The sequence below is a fragment of the Sciurus vulgaris genome (genome assembly GCF_902686455.1).
Source record: "Sciurus vulgaris genome assembly, chromosome: 3".
NCBI lineage: Eukaryota > Metazoa > Chordata > Mammalia > Rodentia > Sciuridae > Sciurus > Sciurus vulgaris.
In genome coordinates, this window is record NC_136463.1 from 154,412,347 (window position 1) to 154,431,782 (window position 19,436).

Sequence of the window (19,436 nt, forward strand, 5' to 3'; positions counted from 1 at the left end):
GAGGAGAAGGAGAAATACGGTCTCGGCACATCGCTTGGACTTGGAGCAGCTGCGCCAGGGCTCCGGGAGGCTATCCGGTGGAGCAGCGTGGTGAGTGGTTTGGACTCAGAGCAAGAGCTCCTAAACACAGGGGGGTTGTCTGGAGAAGGAGGAGGAGCGCGGCGGGGTGCTTGGGCTCGAAGCAACTGCACCAGGGCTACAGGTGGCAGTCGGGACGAGGAGGTGCACAGTGAGTTCCTGGGTCTCATGACGAACGCACCAGATCTCTGGGTGACTGCCTGGTGGAGAAGGAGGTGCGTGGTGGGTCACTTAGACTTAGAGCGACCGCACGGAACACCAGGTGGTTGCCGGAGGAAAAGGCGTGTGGCAGGTCACTGGGACTCAGAGCGACTGTAAGGGGCTCCAGGTGGCTGCTCAGAGGAGGGGCCGCATAGCCAGGCGATTAGGTGCACAGCAGGGTCCCAGGGCCTAGGCGGCTTCTTGGTGGAAGAGCCGCACAGACAAACCGAGGGGCGGAGCGAAGGCTCCAGGACTGCAGGCAGCATCTCTGAGGAGAGGCAGCCTAAGGAGATTCGTCTGCGAAGGGCGAGGCTTCCAGGCCCAGGAGGTAGGTCCAGGTCCCTGGGAACATTGCAGAAGAAGGCTGCCCAGCCCAGGCGGTAGTTGTGAATTGAACGGAACCTCTAGGAGGGGAACTGACCAGCGAGACCTCCCCACCGGGTGAGTCCTCCCTGCCGGGTGAGGTTCTCCCAAAAGGACTGTAAAACCAGAGACACAGGCCCAAACTGGCCTTGCATCAGCCCACATCCTACTTCCCCTTTGGATGACCATTCGTCAGCAAGTGAAGGTACCTCTGCCCACTAGCAGGGAATATACTCCACCGGAAGACCACCACCCCTAGGGAGTCAGCTTCCTTGTGGAGCACCGCATTATCAACTTCCTCCAAGACTTCAGGCTACTGAAGGCTAAGAGAGGATATACTAGAAATCTTCAGGGATATTATAAGTCAATAGAGGAAATCTGCAATATCACAGTGGTCCACTGATACCTGAACAATATGAGAAAACAAGGAAAGAAAATGCTGCAAACAAATCTAGATGTTACATCAATGAAACCCAACAACAGCATGGCAGAAGAAATGACAGAAAGGGAATTCAGAATGTACATAATTAAAATGATCAGGGAAGCAAATGACGAGATGCAAGAGCAAATGCAGGCACTGAATGATCGCACCAATCGACAGTTAAAAGAGCAAATACAGGAAGCAAAAGATCATTTCAATAAAGAGTTAGAGATATTGAAAAAAAACCAAACAGAAATCCTTGAAATGAAGGAAACAAGAAACCAAATTAAGAACTCCACAGAAAGCATAACCAATAGGATAGAACACCTGGAAGACAGAACCTCAGACATTGAAGACAAAATATTTAACCTTGAAAACAAAGTTGAACAAACAGAGAAGATGGTAAGAAATCATGAACAGAATCTACAAGAACTATGGGATATCATGAAAAGGCCAAATTTAAGAATTATTGGGATTGAGGAAGGCTTAGAGAAACAAACCAAAGGAATGAACAATCTATTCAATGAAATAATATCAGAAAATTTCCCAAGTCTGAAGAATGAAATGGAAAACCAAGTACAAGAGGCTTACAGGACTCCAAAAATACAAAATTACAACAGACCCATACCAAGGCACATTATAATGAAAATACCTAACATACAAAATAAAGACAGAATTTTAAAGGCCGCAAGAGAGAGGAATCAAATTACATTCAGGGGGAAACCAATACGGATATCAGCAGATTTTTCAATCCAGACCCTAAAAGCTAGAAGGGCCTGGAACAACATTTTTCAAGCCCTGAAAGAAAATGGATGCCAACCAAGAATCTTATACCCAGCAAAACTTACCTTCAAATTTGATGATGAAATAAAATCCTTCCATGATAAACAAAAGCTAAAAGAATTTACAAAAAGAAAGCCAGCATTACAGAACATTCTCAGCAAAATATTCCATGAGGAAGAGATGAAAAACAAAGAAGCAAATCAGCAATGGGAGGAATTATCCTAAAGGAATTGTCAAATAAAGGAAGAACCAAGTCGTGTCAACATAAATAAATAAATAAATAAAATGAACCAAATGACCGGGAATACTAATCATATCTCAATAATAACCCTGAATATTAATGGCCTGAACTCATCAATCAAAAGACATAGACTGGCAGATTAGATCAAAAAGAAAGATCCAACAATATGTTGCCTGCAAGAGACTCACCTCATAGAAAGAGATACCCATAGACTAAAGGTGAAAGGATGGGGAAAAACATACCATGCACATGGACTCAGCAAAAAAGCTGGGGTATCCATCCTCATGTCAGATAATGTGGACTTCAAGTCAAAGTTAGTCAGAAGGGATAAAGAAGGACATTACATATTGCTTAAGGGAACCATAAATCAGCAAGACATAACAATCCTAAACATCTATGCCCCAAACAGTGGCTCATCCATGTATGTCAAACAAATCCTTCTCAATTTCAGAAACCAAATAGACCATAACACAATAATACTAGGTGATTTTAACACACCTCTCTCACCACTGGACAGATCTTCCAAACAAAAATTGAACAAAGAAACCATAGACCTCAATAACACAATCAATAATTTAGACTTAACGGACATTTATAGAATATACCATCCAACCAAGAGCGAATACACTTTCTTCTCAGCAGCACATGGATCCTTCTCTAAAATAGACCATGTTTTATGCCACAAAGCTACTGTTAGCAAACACAAGAAGATAGAGATACTACCTTGTATTCTATCAGATCATAATGGACTAAAATTAGAAATAAATGAAAGAGTAAAAAACTGAACTACTCCAACACCTGGAGATTAAACAATATGCTATTACATGATGAATGGATAACAGAAGATATTAGGAAGGAAATTAAAAAATTCTTAGAGGTAAATGAGAACAAAGAAACATCATATCAAAATCTTTGGGACACTATGAAAGCAGTACTTAGAGGAAAATTTATTTCATGGAGCGCATTCAATAAAAGAAGTAAAAATCAACAAATAAACGACCTAACACTACAGCTCAAAGCCCTGGAAAAAGAAGAACAGACCAACACCAAAAGTAGTAGAAGACAGGAAATAGTTAAACTCAGAACTGAAATCAACGAAATTGAAACAAAAGAAACAATACAAAAAACTGACAAAATAAATAGTTGGTTCTTTGAAAAAAATAAACAAAATTGATAAACCCTTAGCCACTCTAACAAAGAGAAGACGAGAGAAAACCCAAATCACTAAAATTCGGAATGAACAAGGAAATATCACAACAGACACGATTGGAATACAGAACATAATTAGAAGCTATTTTGAAAATCTATATTCCAACAAAACAGAAAATATCGAAGACATCAACAGGTTCCTAGAGACATATGAATTGCCTAAATTGAACGAGGAGGACATACACAATTTAAATAGAACAATTTCAAGTAATGAAGTAGAAGAGGTCATCAAAAGCCTACCAACAAAGAAAAGTCCAGGACCAGATGGGTTCTCAGCCGAGTTCTACAAAACCTTTAAAGAAGAGCTCATTCCAATACTTCTCAAAGTATTCCATGAAATAGAAGAGGAGGGAACCCTCCCAAACTCATTCTATGAAGCCAATATTACCCTGATACCCAAACCAGACAGAGACATATCGAGGAAAGAAAATTTCAGACCAATATCATTAATGAACATAGACGCAAAAATTCTCAACAAAATTTTAGCAAATCGCATACAAAAATATATTAAAAAGATAGTGCACCATGATCAAGTGGGTTTTATCCCAGGGATGCAAGGTTGGTTCAACATCCGGAAATCAATAAATGTAATTCACCATGTCAATAGACTTAAAGTCAAGAATCACATGATTATTTCAATTGATGCAGAAAAAGCATTTGATAAAATACAGCACCCCTTCATGCTCAAAACACTAGAAAAAACAGGGATAGTGGGAACATTCCTTAACATTATAAAGGCCATCTATGCTAAGCCCAGGGCTAATATCATTCTAAATGGTGAAAAACTGAAAGCATTCCCCCTAAAAACTGGAACAAGACAGGGATGCCCTCTTTCACCACTTCTATTCAATATCGTTCTTGAGACTCTAGCCAGAGCAATTAGACAGACCAAGGAAATTAAAGGAATACGAATAGGAAAAGAAGAACTCAAACTATCCCTATTTGCAGATGATATGATTATATACTTAGAGGAACCAGGAAATTCCACCAGAAAACTTTTAGAACTCATAAGTGAATTCAGTAAAGTAGCAGGTTACAAGATCAATGCTCATAAATCCAATGCATTTTTATACATAAGTGATGAATCCTCAGAAAGAGAAATTATGAAAACTACCCCATTCACGATAGCATCGAAAAAAATAAAATACTTGGGAATCAATCTCACAAAAGAGGTGAAAGACCTCTACAATGAGAACTACAGAACACTAAAGAAAGAAATTAAAGAACACCTTAGAAGATGGAAAGATCTCCCATGTTCTTGGATAGACAGAATTAATATTGTCAAAATGGCCATACTACCAAAAGTGCTATACAGATTCAATGCAATTCCAATTAAAATCCCAATGATGTACCTTACAGAAATAGAGCAAGCAATCATGAAATTCATCTGGAAGAATAAGAAACCCAGAATAGCTAAAGCAATCCTTCGCAGGAAAAATGAAGCAGGGGGTATTGCAATACCCGAACTTCAACTTTATTACAAAGCAATAGTAACAAAGACGGCATGGTATTGGTACCAAAATAGACAGGTAGATCAATGGTACAGAATAGAGGACACAGACACAAACCCAAATAAATACAACTTTCTAATACTAGACAAAGGTGCCAAAAATATGCAATGGAGAAAAGATAGCCTCTTCAACAAATGGTGCTGGGAGAATTGGAAATCCATATGCAACAGAATGAAACTAAACCCATATCTCTCACCCTGCACAAAACTCAACTCAAAATGGATTAAGGACCTTGGAATCAGACCAGAGACTCTGCAGATTATAGAAGAAAAAGTAGGTCCCGATCTTCAACATGTCGGCCTAGGACCAGACTTCCTCAACAGGACTCCCACAGCACAAGAAATGAAAGCTAGAATCAATAACTGGGATAGATTCAAACTAAAAAAGCTTTCTCTCAGCAAAGGAAACTATCAGTAATGTGAAGAAAGAGCCTACAGAGTAGGAGAATATCTTTGCCAATCATACTTCAGATAGAGCACTAATCTCCAGAATCTATAAAGAACTCAAAAAACTCTACACCAAGAATACAAATAATCCAATCAACAAATGGGCTAAGGAAATGAACAGACACTTCACAGAAGAAGATGTACAAGCAATCAACAAACATATGAAAAAATGTTCAACATCTCTAGTAATACGAGAAATGCAAATCAAAACCACCCTAAGATTCCATCTCACCCCAATTAGAATGGCGATTATCTAAAATACAAGCAACAGGTGTTGGCGAGGATGTGGGGAGAAAGGTACACTCATACATTGCTGGTGGGGCTGCAAATTAGTGCAGCCACTCTGGAAAGCAGTGTGGAGATTCCTTAGAAAATTTGGAATGGAACCACCATTTGACCCAGCTATCCCACTCCTTGGTCTATACCCAAAGGACTTAAAATCAGCATACTACAGAGATACAGCCACATCAATGTTCATAGCTGCTCAATTCACAATAGCCAGATTGTGGAACCAACCTAGATGTCCTTCAATTGATGAGTGGATAAAGAAACTGTGGTATATATATACAATGGAATATTACTCTGCCATAAAGAACGATAAAATTATGGGATTTGCAGGCAAATGGATGAAATTGGAGACCATCATGCTAAGTGAGATAAGCCAATCTCAAAAAACTAAAGGACGAATGATCTCGCTGATAAGTGGATGATGACACATAAAGGGGAGGGTGGGGGGAGTTAGTGTTAGGGTTAGGGTTAGGGTTAGGGTTAGAGATAGGGATGGGGACAAGAATGGAGGAAGAAAGGACTGTTTAGAGGGAAAAGAAGGGTGGGAGGGGTGGGGGGAAGGGAAAAAATAATAGAATGAATCAAACAACATTACCATATGTACATTTATGATTATACAAATGGTATGCCTTTAACCCATGTACAAACAGACAAACAACATGTATCCCATTTGTTTACAATTAAAAAAAAAATTAAACCATATAGAACACAAGTTAAACTTTTAGTTATTTGTTTATTTTTAGTGCTAATGATTGAACCCATGTCCTTATCTACAAATTAAACTTTTGAAAGTTATTTAGATGAACCTCCAATGAAAAATAACTTATCAAAATTATATCTACCATATTTTTAATTATAAATTCACTATATATCTATAGGTAGTGATTTATAAGTAATACTATAAAACTTTTTTTAAAATAAAATTATATTTTTCCTAGGTCAATATTACAATATAATTCAAGAATTACATAGTTATAAATTAAACTATTACTCACAGAAAGATGCTAAAGCTGTTGGATCCAGAGCAAAAAAATTTCGGATCGCTACTGATGTTTTAGCAAAGTCAATTCTAGAAAAAACAAAAGCTTCTCGTCACAGTGCAAATGTAAAGTTCTTAACAAAACTTTACTTTTCTATGGTTTTTTCCTCTTTTATTCTATTACCACACATATTGTCTATTACTAGGCTTTACATAGCTATAGTTTATTCTTACACAGAAAAGAATATTTTATTTACAAAGGCCACACAAAATATCTAACTAGAAGACTATTTTAGGCAACATTACTGTGCAGTTAAGACATACTAAAGAAACAAACTATACTTAAAATTCATTAGCTTCTACCTTTTTATATTACCCATATCATTAATGCACACATTTAATGTGTGCAGTTAATGGCTTAAATCACATTCCCTCCAAAAATATGGGGAACTCCTAACTTCTGGTACCGTACACATGATCTTATTTGCAAATAGGGTCTTTGCAGATGTAATAAGGTTAAAATAAGGTCACCCTGATCCAAAGACTGGCTTAAAGATGATAAGGGAATATTAATATTCTATAATTCTATTTTTAAAACTGACACAGTCAGAGATACATTTCATTCAACATTTTCTCCTGAAGAAAAGTTAGAGGGATATGCAGTCACAACAGTCTTACCTGTCAAAAGTTGAAATTGTACTTAGAGCCAAAAGCAAGTAGAGGAGACTCTGGAATGGATATGCTAAGGTCTTATATTGTTGCAAAAGGTTGGAGAGGTTAGACAGCTGATCTCCAGCTAGAACATATATCACAACAATATTCCACACAGCACAGCCAGCCAAGAAGCCATGAGAAAACAGACCAATCATCCTGCATAAAAAGGGTTAACTATGATACACAAACTACTAAAGTGAAAGGCTGAAATATTTTTAAATTTTTCATATAAAAAAATAAAATTCAATATATTATAAAAGGTAAAAACAAGACTGTGTGTGTGTGTATGTGTGTGTGTGTACATGCAGTGGGGGGTACTGGTAATTGAAGCCAGGACCTCATGCATGCTAGGCAAGTGCTATACCACAGAGCTATGTCTCCAGTCCCAAGCCTTTTCTTTTTCCTTACACTGATAGGCAGATAGTTTAACTTCAGTGAAAGGCTTAAAAAATATTTCTGTATCTCATTTTAAGTTGTCAATTACGTTAACAGAATGGAACAGCTAAGACTGTTCTTTCACTTTAAATTATGAAACCCAAATAATATTTATCTTAAGTACAACAAAAGCAGCCACCTGAAAGCTCGGTGCACTGAAAGTGCCACATCTCTGGTGGTCCAGGAAGGTTTCATGTCCATTGACACATCTATGTTTTCTGTGGTCTTTATCAATTCTGAACGATCAGCAGCCTGGAATCTCCCTAAGCACACATAACACAATTACTAAAACCCAGCAAGAGAGAACTTATTATTCCACACTTAAGAAACTTCATTCTAAGACTGAAATATTGCTGTTTTTCTGTCTAAAAATCTCCTTGACTTAGTACCTTTTTTTCTTTCTTTGGTTACTTAAACATAACAATTTCTTCATCTTTTTAAAGGATAAGCAATGTCAATGCACTTTCCTCTCAAACAAATTGATGTTAAAGTGACAATTTTAGGAATCAATTATATTTAATAAAATAATGAACTTTCAACTCAAGTCTAAAAACCTTTAACCTTTATAGACATGACATAGTCTATAAAATTCAAATTTAGGGCCTTAAGAAGTATTAACATTTAAATGGCTGTACTATCAAGGTTAAGTCAATATTTGAAAACCAGTTAATTTCTTAGGAAAAGACACCAAGATGTGTAGCATGGTTTTCTGTAATGGCAGAAAAGAAATGAATTCTTTCATAAACTACTCTTAAGATTCCTATGAAAAGTATCAATTCAAGTACACCACAACACTGTATGAGCAAGGTTTCTCCACTTTACTACTGACTAGAAGGCTCTTTCTCCTGTAAGCAGTAAACCACAAATGGATCTCAGGAAGCAGGCAAGGTTCCATTTCCCTTACCCTCATCAAACCCAGCTCTCAGGTGTTTTAGTAGATGAAAGAGCAATTAATTTTCCTTAAGAAAATACATTTTCTATACAGATAAGAAAATCACTGATGAATTTTATGGTCAATTACTCAAGAAAGGAAGTCTATGCCAAAAGAAGCAAAAATAAAAATAAGAATTGAGGGATATTGCTTGAAAATAGTCTGAAGTAGATTAAATGACCACATGGTACACCAGTAAAGGCACTGGACTAGAAGTCATGAAATCTATGTGCAAGTGCCAATTCTACATTACCAACTGTGAGGTTCTAGATAAATCGTCAGCCTCTTCAGACCATAATTGTCTCACTGGTCAGGAACTAGGATTCCTTAGACAGGATCTTATGGAATCAGAATTCTTAAACAACTTATACAAAATGTAAATTGCAAATTTTAAGGACTAGCTTTTATGTTTCAGAGCAGTTCTTCAGCCAGCCTATCCAGACAATATCCATGGGAGTCGGATATGGTCATGATCACACTTTGGGTAGTATTTCTTACACATGTAATCAAAATTCATAGGTTGGAGCCCTAACTCCCAGCGTGACAGTATTTGGAGGTGGTGCCATTGAGAGGCAATTAAGGCACAAGGGTCGGTCCCATGTTGGGATTAGTGTACTTTTAAGTAGACGAAGACATACTAGAGCTCTCTCTGCCATATAAAAAGACACGGTAAGACGGTGGCCATCTGCAAGCCAGGAAAACATTTAAACAGTCCCTGTCTTGGACTTCACAGTTTCCAGAACTGTGAGAAATAAATGTCTGTTGTTACAGCAGCCAAAGTTAAAATAAACAGCAAACCCAGTCTTATAACCAGTACATACCATACAACATCAGAACCATTTAAAAAAAAAAAAAAATATATATATATAGCTACAAAGTTATGTTTCTTATTCAATATGGTAGTATCATCACCTATTTGCTCTTTTGTTTTTACTGTAATTTATACTATAACCTGCCCTACTACCATAACCACTACCAATTGACATAAACTGGTCAAATACAACAAAATATGAAGAAATGGATGGGGGGAGATAAAAAAAATTGCCCATAACTCAGAATAAACTAGCATTAATATTTTGGCATATTTCCTTCAAGTCTATATTTTTTTATATTTGAAATCAAACTCTGTATCTGTGTATGTGAGATAATCTTTCATTAGAATCTTCCCATGAAATGAAAAATTCTCCCTAAGAATTTAATAGTACCAAATATTTTATTATATAGACAAAGCCTAGCCTTCTGAAATCATTCCCCTCATTTTATACTTAAGTTGTCCAGTTTTTCACTCTCTTGAATAAGTGTGATGATTAACTTAGTACATAAAATTTGTCTACATTTTTTTCAGATTGCCAGAAATATAATTAGAAGGTCAAGGAGATTCTGTCATAATTTTTAAAAAGATAATGTTACAAAACAAGAAACTGCTTACGGCTTTTTTCCACAAATACTTTGCCTACAGGCTGGCTAATTCCAGTGGGTGCAGTGAATCTGGACTGTTGTTCTGAAGTTCTTTGCTCATCAGTAATTATGTCTTCATCTTCTACTCCTAGCTCATTGGCATACTGTAACTCTGCTGGCTGGGTTTTCCTAGAATCAGAGAGAATGTTTGAGAAAAAAAAAGGATTCTTGAATTTTTACAGACCCACATAAGAAACTCCCCATGAATAAAATGAAAAGAGTCCAAGACTCTTTCAAGAAATAGTTTTTTACTCAAACAGATCTATTATTACTATTATGTGCCACAATTTCCCCCAACATTTCTCTGGGCCTCAGTTTTCTCATCCAGAAAATATAGATATTTCCAGACTTAAAATTATAAGATTCTATATATAAATCAATCACTTTTGTAGGGTCACTTTCAAATATAAGTTATATAACTTCCAGGGTATTTCTTTAAAGTACACCATTCTATTTTACCTGAGACAATCTCCTGTACTAAAACACATAGTTTTACTTATTGCTAAAACAATCATAATTCAAATTCTATTAACATGAGGAAATAAATCAAAATAGCCTTATTATCTTTAATTTTAATATCTATTTTGTAATTTATGTAAAATAGTCTATTATTTCTTTGAGATGGCTTTTTATTAAGTACAATATTGATTTTTTTCCTTTCTCAATGATTACCTCTTTTCGAATTTAACACTAGGTTGGTCTGATATTTCATAATACTACTTATGATGGAGATAAACAAAAGCAATATTTAATAAGATCTAATGAAAAACTACCCTTTGGGAGTTCTGAATTAAACATCTGAATAACCCTGGAGAAGATTTGGAAGGATAAATAAACTATTACTTTGTCTTCTTTCGTGGTTTTGGAATAACTGCCTCCTCAGCTGGCTCTGCATCAATACCATTTTCATTTCGTAATAAAGATGGATTTGATGTCTTCTTCTGGGAGAAAGAAGTCTCCAACTCTGAAAATAAAATAAACTATATTTTCAATGCCCACAAGGTAAAGTAAAAGTAATGTACAAAACTTTTGTAAGAGAATTTTAAGAATTTTAATGGGGCCAAAATTTTTTTCACTCTTATAAATTTTTAATTTCTGAAATGTGACATCACTCAACTCAAAACATAATTCAAGATAGCAATGTCAAACAGATGGAAAAGAGTTATGTGATCTTAACACCCAGAGTTGGTTTACCTCCAGGTCTGGTGATTTGTTAGAAAGACTCACACAACTCAGAAGTTATGACACACAGTATAACAGTTTATTACAATAAAAGAATACAAAGTAGAGCAAAGTCTAGACAAAATTAGGTGCAAGATTCCAATGGTCCTCTAATAGAAGCACCAAACAGGATGCATTAATTCCTCCAGAACTGAGTTATCGCAACACATGGGGTGTATGTATTCCCTGCTATAGAGACTCAGCACCCAAGGTTTTTAGTGTGGGCTAATCACATAGGCTTAGCACATGCCAAAATTCCAGATTTCCAGGAGGGAACCAGATGTTCAGCATAAACCAGATTGCATGTACAACTGCACAATGAGCTACCCTTATAGTTTACCATCCAAGTTCCTACATACTAAAAGTGAATCTCATAAGCAAGCCTTTCTAAGGATAGCAGTATCAGTTCACTATGTTAACACTTTTCTGCACCCAGGGTAGGTGTTAAGTTTAAATGAATCAAAAAGAGACTTCTAACCCTCTAGTTACTCTTCCTGGAAATACTGGCTCCCAAAATTGCCTTCAACCCATTCAAATTCTATTTTAATAAAATAATTCCATCTTCAGCTGGAATGATAATATAAGCCGTGGATCCTACCATGATCACTCCAAGCAAAGCAAAACAAAATTTAAAATCTTGCAATTCAGAAAGCTCAACCTGCAAGGGAATGGCAGTGACAGGTCCTCACTGAATTCAAACTTAGTTGGATCCTGAATTTTCTGAAACTGGTCATTTCTGTTATAGACATTTTTTACAAACTGTAAGAACTAGTTATTAGTATCCATCTCAATTTTCAAATTTGCCCCTGAACTGAATTACCAAAGGGGCAGCTTTCATTAAATTGATTCATAAAGAGTCAGTGATAAAATAAATCATTTCACTGAAGTAAAGGACTGGGCATGGTTCCTGGTTTGTTTTTTTCCCTTCTGTCCTCTTCTGCTCTTGACTTCTGATACTGCATACACCAGGCTCTGTGGCATCCACTTCAATTTGTCTCCCCAAACTGTGCAACATCCCCCTCTCTTTTCAAGTTCCTGTCCCTTTACTCCTATTATGTTTTTATCAAATCAGGACCTGCTGTTTTCCAAGAGGACAAGTAATTAGGGAAACTAATTTGTAATAAACTACCCACAGGGGCTGATGTTAAAAGAACACTAATCTCACAATTTTTTGCTCTTCCCTTTGTTATACACTGACAAAACCTGCTGTCTTTTTGCTATTATTAAAGTCATAATACTCCATATATGAAAATTAGTACAACATAAATGAAAAAAATAAAATCACTCTTCCTTTTAAAAAATCTGCTACTGTTAACACTGCTATATTCTTCCATTCATTGTATATGTGTAAATTGCATTGTGCTCTCCCCAAAACAGATATTTTCAAGTCCTAACTCCCAGAACCTGTCAATATAACTTTATTTAGAAAAGGGTCTTTGCAGATATAATCAAGTCAAGAATGCCAAGGATTGTCAACAATCACCAGAAGCTAGAAGATAAAAGTAGATTCACCCTACAGCATTCAGGGAAGCACAGCCCTATCTGTGGACACCTTGATTTCTAACTTTTATCCTCCAAAATTGTGAAAGAATACATTTCTGTTAAGTTATACAGTTTGTGGTAATTTGTTATGGCAGCCTCAGGAAGCTAATCAAATACGTTTTACAAAAATGGAACCCTCCAGTGCATACTTTATAACCTCTGTTTGGGATTTACCAATACTCAGTTTTCCATGTCACTGTTTCACTTTAACAATCCTTTCAATGAAAACTTGGTTTCCATTTATTGGATAAATCATGATTATTTAGACACTATCATGTTGTTAACTATTTGGTTATTACCATTTTCTACTCTTAAAATAATGGTGCTGATAACATTCTTTAATTACCATAGCTATTAGAGTTGATTCTATTCCTAGCAATCTGGACAGGCTGTGTCACCAATTTACACTCCTATCAGTGTATGAGTATATCCATTCCCATAAACACTGGATTTTCTCATTTGAAAGAAAAAAAAAAGCATTGCCAAAAAGCATTACAAAAGAAAAAAAATATGTAGTATTTTGTTTACCTTGTGGCAATGCATAGGATAAACACTTAAGTGTCAGCTAGTGTTTTATAATATTAACACAGAAATTATCCTTTCTCCACTAATCTAAAATGTGTATTTCTTCATTTACTGAATTCTTTTTTCTTTTCTTTTTTTTGGGGGGGGGGCGGTACTGAGGATTAAACTCAGGGGTGCCCCAGTCCTTTTTAATATTTTGAGTCAGAATCTCTCAAAGTTGCTCAGGCTGGCTTTGAACTTGATCTGCCTGTCTCAGCTTCCCATGTCTGCTGGGTTACAGAGATGCACCACCACACTTGGTGTCATTTACTAAATTCTTACGTGTACTGAGATCTGACTTTCTGATTTAGTCCTGAATTTGTACATGGACGACCAAAAGAGACCAGTAATGTGTTCCTGACTGAAGCCAATGGAGTTGCAGTGGTAAATATTTTAAGAAAGTGGTAAACATTTTCAGAAAACACCTATGAGAAATGGATGGGGAAAAAAATGAGGGCAGATGTGTTGTTATCATACCCCTACACTCACAACTACTAATACATAAGTGAAGAAAACAAAAATCATCCTTCTTTCTTAAAACTCTACTACTGTTAACAAGCTATGTCCCTTCCATTCTTTGTGTTTGTGTATGTTTTCTGCTGAATTATGCTCCACCCCACCCCAAAAAAAGGAAAATAAAAAGACATTTTCAAGTCCTAACTTCCAGAACCTGTCAGTGTAACTTAATTTGGAAATAAGGTCTTTTCAGATATAATCAAGTTAAAATGAGGTAATGCTGGATTAATTTTCTTGGTTTCTTCACATACCAAGAGGTAGCCTTGTCTTCCTCTGTCTCCTTTGAACAGGGGCCTCTGGATGCTCTTTGAGTTCATTAGTTGGCTCAATGCCCTCAGATGGTCTATGAACAACAGTCTCAGCAAAGCCTTCCAAAGAGGCACTAGCTACAGGGCAGAAAACAAAGTAGGAAAACATGGGTAACTTGAACAGAGATCAGTGAGTATTTAAAAGACAGGAAAAAGGTTAACTAGAATGTTTCCTACAAAGTAACACTTTCAGAACTGTGCCTCAAATCTTAATTTCTTCCCTCCCCACTTATAACTTTAGACTTCAGTTAAGCAAAGATATAAATGAGGGAATAAGAAAAGCTGAGGAAGAAAAGAGTGGGTGAGGGCTAGAAAAAATGGTAAACATTTTAAGAAAACACCTATGAGAAATGGATGGGAAAAAATGCTAAGAACAATGGAAGGGGAGGAAGAAAAAATGCTTCAGAATATTTAGAACTATCAAAAATGTGAAAATATAATAAAAGTCAACAACATAGAGAACTCTCCTACTTGTCTCCTGCCTTAAGAATTTTAATCAGTCTCTAGTCCTTCATTAATAAATTAACACATGATGAAGTCATCATGGATAATTATTCAGATAATAGGTAATTTATAAATCTCTTCATTTGTTCATTCATTTCAATCTCTCCCCTCATGAAATCTTTTAACAGAATTTCAACAATTTCACTTGACTACATTTGCTTGCCTATCTTCTTTACAAAAGAAATGTATTAATAAGCAAATTAAAACATATATAACCTCACTACTATTTGAAAGAAATGCAAACTAAAATAAACTACTTTTCACCCACTGAAGTAATTTTGAAAATTTGTAAAGACTGACATTGTCTAATGTAGTTAGCAATTTAGAGACTGTAACACTCTAAAACTCTATTGGTGTTGAGAAAATAACTAAAGCTTCCATGAAGACAATTTAGCAGAATCTATCATATTGATACAGCATATGTCATTTTACCCAGTAATTCCACTGGTAGTAATCCATCCTACAGAAATACCTCTTCCCCACCACTGACTATTTTATGAAGAAGGATTACAACAATTCTTGGAGCAAAAAATGTGAAATAACCTAAATGTAAGAGACCTGATTATAGTATATTCTTATAATGTAATACTACAAAATCACTGTTTAGGAACATATAGAACTCTGCATAAAGGAGCCAAAACAGTACATACAAAATATACAGAACAGAATTTCTTTGGGCGGAGTGGGGGGGGAACAGCATCACTACACAAACTTTTAGGCCTATGAAAGTGTGCAAGCAGAGAATGAAGTCAAGAGATAAGCAAAGTTGACTGAGTGCTGAGAAAATGGTGGGTTTCATTAAAAATGAGAAGTAAAAACTGAAAGCATGATTATGAATTCTGAATGTATTAAATTTGAGTTATTAATAGAATATTCAAGATTATCAGTGGATAACTACAAAAAGGAGTTCATAGATCTGTTCATTATTATAGTTTAACAGAGGGATGATGTGGCCCTGCCTTCAGACACATGCTCTAATGCAGAGATTCTCTGACTAAAATGAGGGATTTAAGAACTCTGTGCCCCAAAAACCAGTATCCTGTTCAGGGGTCCAGAACCAAGCATAGCTTAGAACAATTTATGTTGTCTAGACCAAAGACCTCACTGAGCCTAAGAACACTGAGGAAGTAAAAGTTTGGGACTCACGGCCTTTTATTCCATGAATGCTTCTAGACATACTGCCTTGTTCCTCACAACCACTCACCCTGCTTCAGACTGGCCTTAATTATATCCCAACACTCTGGTGTCTCACGACTACTGGGGTCTGGTCTCTACCTGATTTGTGAAGTTTGTCACACACAGGTCCTGGAGAAACTTGTCATCCCACACTAAAAAGAATTTCTTACCTAGCGTGGTTTTGTTTCTGGACTTCTTTCTCTTAGGACGACTTTGTGAAACATCATCTATAAAACAGAAAGAACATCAACAGAAAAGCCTGCCTAAAATTCAATGTAGAGGATAATCAAAAGAAAATTCTTGGTTGGATTCACCCAACTTCTACACATTAGAGGGGAAAGGCAAGAAACTGACAAGGTCAAAGAGAACCCATAGGGTGGCATCAGTAGTACACTAGTCAGTAACGTCAGAAACAGTGATATAGAAAGTAAGTTTAACAAATGTTCATCTGACTTCCAAGCCTCTTGCACTTAGGTGTGTCCTCTGACAGGTTCTGGTCAATGGGCTATGAGTAGAAGTGATCTATATCTGCCTATGATCCTATGACCCTGAAGGTGCCTGATCTTGTCTGACTTCAGAAGTTAATCAGGGTGGACCTGGTTAGCACTTGAATAGGAGAAATGACTTGAATGGAGGCCAAAACACTGAACAAGTTAGCTGCTATGGCAACTGAAAAAACAGCATGTTAAGATTAACAAACCAAAAGATACATGTAACTATGATTTCACATCATTAATGAAGAGAAAGAAGGGGGCAACTGCCCATTGTTGCCACAATGGACCTTGCAATTAACCCAATATTATTTCTAATAACCCTCCATGATATTAAGTCCCTGAGATCTGGAAGTGGTAAGTGTAGCATAAGCTTTCCTATCCTGACTAAATGAGGGGGAAAAAAAGGGCAGTCTCCTTATAGAGCTATAAACTAGTCAACAATTATGCTCTGGGTAACTTTATTCATAAAGTGCTTTTAAAAAAAGACAATCTAGTGTTATATATCATTCATAATAACTGGAAGTCATGGAAGATAATTAAGATAATTATGATATTATAGTATTATATGATACTATTCAGGTAAAATTTTAAGAGAAATGAACTAAGGAATCAAGCTTATTTGGGGGGGCGGGCAGTATCTTTGAGATATGGTCTGTGTTGCCCCAGCTGGCCTTGTACTCCTAGCCTCCCAAATAGCTTGAACTAGAGGTGTATATCCCCATACCCAGCTTTCAAACTTGCTTGAACACCAAAAACTATATTTAGAAAATTTTACATTAACAGTAAACTAACTCACCTTGAACAGTACTTCACATGACACCAACCAAATTTAATCAGCAGGACAAAGACAAAAAAGGAAACTTAATTAGAAATCTATTTTATTCCATGAATGAAAACTGACTTAAATCATTATAAATTTAAAGTAAAAATAGCTTTCATGTAATGTCAGCTAGTTATAAACTACCTTATCAGTTATAACTAATAAGCCTTTTAATTGCGCTGCTAATAAAATAACCCCCAAATTTTCCTGAACTTACATATGCATATTCCTTGTTGTCTATTAATAAAGTAGATTAAGCAAATTAAGAACTCTTATTTGTCACTGATTAAAATCAGCTTAAACTCTGAGGAAACTATTCTAGCAAACAAAAGAGGATCAGAATTCTGATAAACAAGACACTAAAACATTCAGAATGGATTCATTATCATGTTGATATTCGAGGTATTAAATACAACTTTTAATTATAACTGTTATTTTCATGATTCAAGGTTTTTTTTTTTTTTTTTTTTTTTTTTTTTTAACCTTTAAGACTTTAGGAATCCTTTTCCTAAAATATTTGGGAAGTTTTCTCTGAAGATTTTTTCAGTGGTACTAGTCAATTTTTCTGCTTCATTCATTTTACATGTTTAAAGCTCAATAATGAAATTACTGTAAATGATTTTTACCTTGGTGCTGGTGGAAGAGCTCGTGGAGGACGCTATTGGGGAGGGGAAGGAAGAAAATTGCTTGTAAGTAAAAGCCTGGAGCATCTTATCATTCTATATCTCAAGTACCATAAAACTATCCTCTAAAAAGCCTGTTGTTCAGACACAACAGAAAAATAAAATGGATTAGATGAATATCTTCAAATCTTTTGATAACTGTGTTCATCAGTAAAACCTGGGAGATACTGATATAAATCAGATGGGTCAGTTGAAATTTGTTCGACCATTTCTAAATTTCACATAAAATTCTTTCCTTCTTACATTTCTTTCTATCCACAAACCAGGTCCCATTTTAAGCATTAGGGATAGGAACAAAACAGGGATCACTGCTTTTCTGGAGCTTACATTCTAGCGATTAAGCATTAGAAAATAATATATATGATAAAAAATATACATTGTATATGATAAAATACATATCTATATATTATATATGATAAAATGTGTATATATCTATATATGGGAAATAAACATGATTAAAAAATGAGGAGTGCTACTTAGGGAGTCTCTCTGAGATATTTGAGCTAAGACATGCTTGAGAAAGCCAATATTTCAGGCAATGGACAGCAAATGCTAAAGCCTTCTGGGAAGTCTAGACTTAAGAGGGTTCCTAGTAAAAGCAAGGCTGCAGCACAGTTACCAAGAATAGGTAGACGGGAATCAGATTAATTAGGGCCTCGAAGACAAATGGAAGGAATCTGGATTTTGTTTAAACTCAATGGGAAGCCAATGGAGGTTGTAAACCACATGGTAATATGCTTTTTGTGTTGCTATTTTTTTTTTTTAATTTTATTCTTGTTTTTTTGTTAACATACGGGAAATTGACTTTTGGCGGGGTGAGGGGGGTGTATCGTCCGGTGGATGGTAGCTCAAACATACATTTTTGTGATCACGTACACATTCTGCTTTTTTTTTAAAAAATCACTTTGAATACAGAGTGAAGAATGGATTTTACCATAGAACAAAAGGGAGGCCTCATATATGCTGCTGTACATGAATAAAAAATGTTTGCAGTTCAGAAAGTATTACAGTTATGAAGCATTCTGAAATCTTTCAAAATAAATACTAACAGAAATGCCTATATGCCAATCTAATATTCCAAGTAGCTCATGCTGCTTGCAAATGACCCTGATTCAAAAGAGTTCAATTCTAGATACCCTTGTAGTCTGTCCCATTCAGCAAACCACGTTCCATTTAGCAGTCCATTCTAACACTGGCTTCAGCACAAATGCTACAAGATTACGACTAGGCAGGATTTCTTAATACTGTCCATTAGTCAAAATTACAACCCGAAAAGAAAGAGGGGGGAAAGTCACGTACAAGATTACGACTAGGCAGGATTTCTTAATACTGTCCATTAGTCAAAATTACAACCCGAAAAGAAAGAGGGGGGAAAGTCACGTGAGAGCGCTATTCTCAGGTTCTATCCAAGGACCCAGTCCACTCGATAACTACAGCATTTCAAAAGCCCCGCAAAAAATGACGTTTACTCTGTACAGAAACTTAACCTCTAAGACCCTCGCAAGTAGATGGCTCAACTGAAGACCACAGTCCTAACAGCTCCAAAGGAA

The 19,436-nt window shown here is 36.1% G+C and overlaps 1 protein-coding gene across 1 annotated transcript in view; it reads right to left on the bottom strand.

Moving 5' to 3' along the window:
* Positions 1–19,436, bottom strand: part of TMEM237 (transmembrane protein 237) — a 29,910-nt gene that overhangs the window by 8,988 nt on the left and 1,486 nt on the right. Inside the window, exons 2-10 of the mRNA XM_079130396.1 lie at positions 17,830–17,861; positions 17,180–17,190; positions 16,060–16,116; positions 14,153–14,287; positions 10,902–11,022; positions 10,030–10,187; positions 7,809–7,932; positions 7,199–7,390; positions 6,537–6,610 (exon numbers count right to left, since the gene is read on the bottom strand). Of these exons, the coding sequence (XP_078986522.1) occupies positions 6,537–6,610; positions 7,199–7,390; positions 7,809–7,932; positions 10,030–10,187; positions 10,902–11,022; positions 14,153–14,287; positions 16,060–16,116; positions 17,180–17,190; positions 17,830–17,861 (904 nt within the window). The remainder of the gene's footprint in view (positions 1–6,536; positions 6,611–7,198; positions 7,391–7,808; positions 7,933–10,029; positions 10,188–10,901; positions 11,023–14,152; positions 14,288–16,059; positions 16,117–17,179; positions 17,191–17,829; positions 17,862–19,436) is intronic.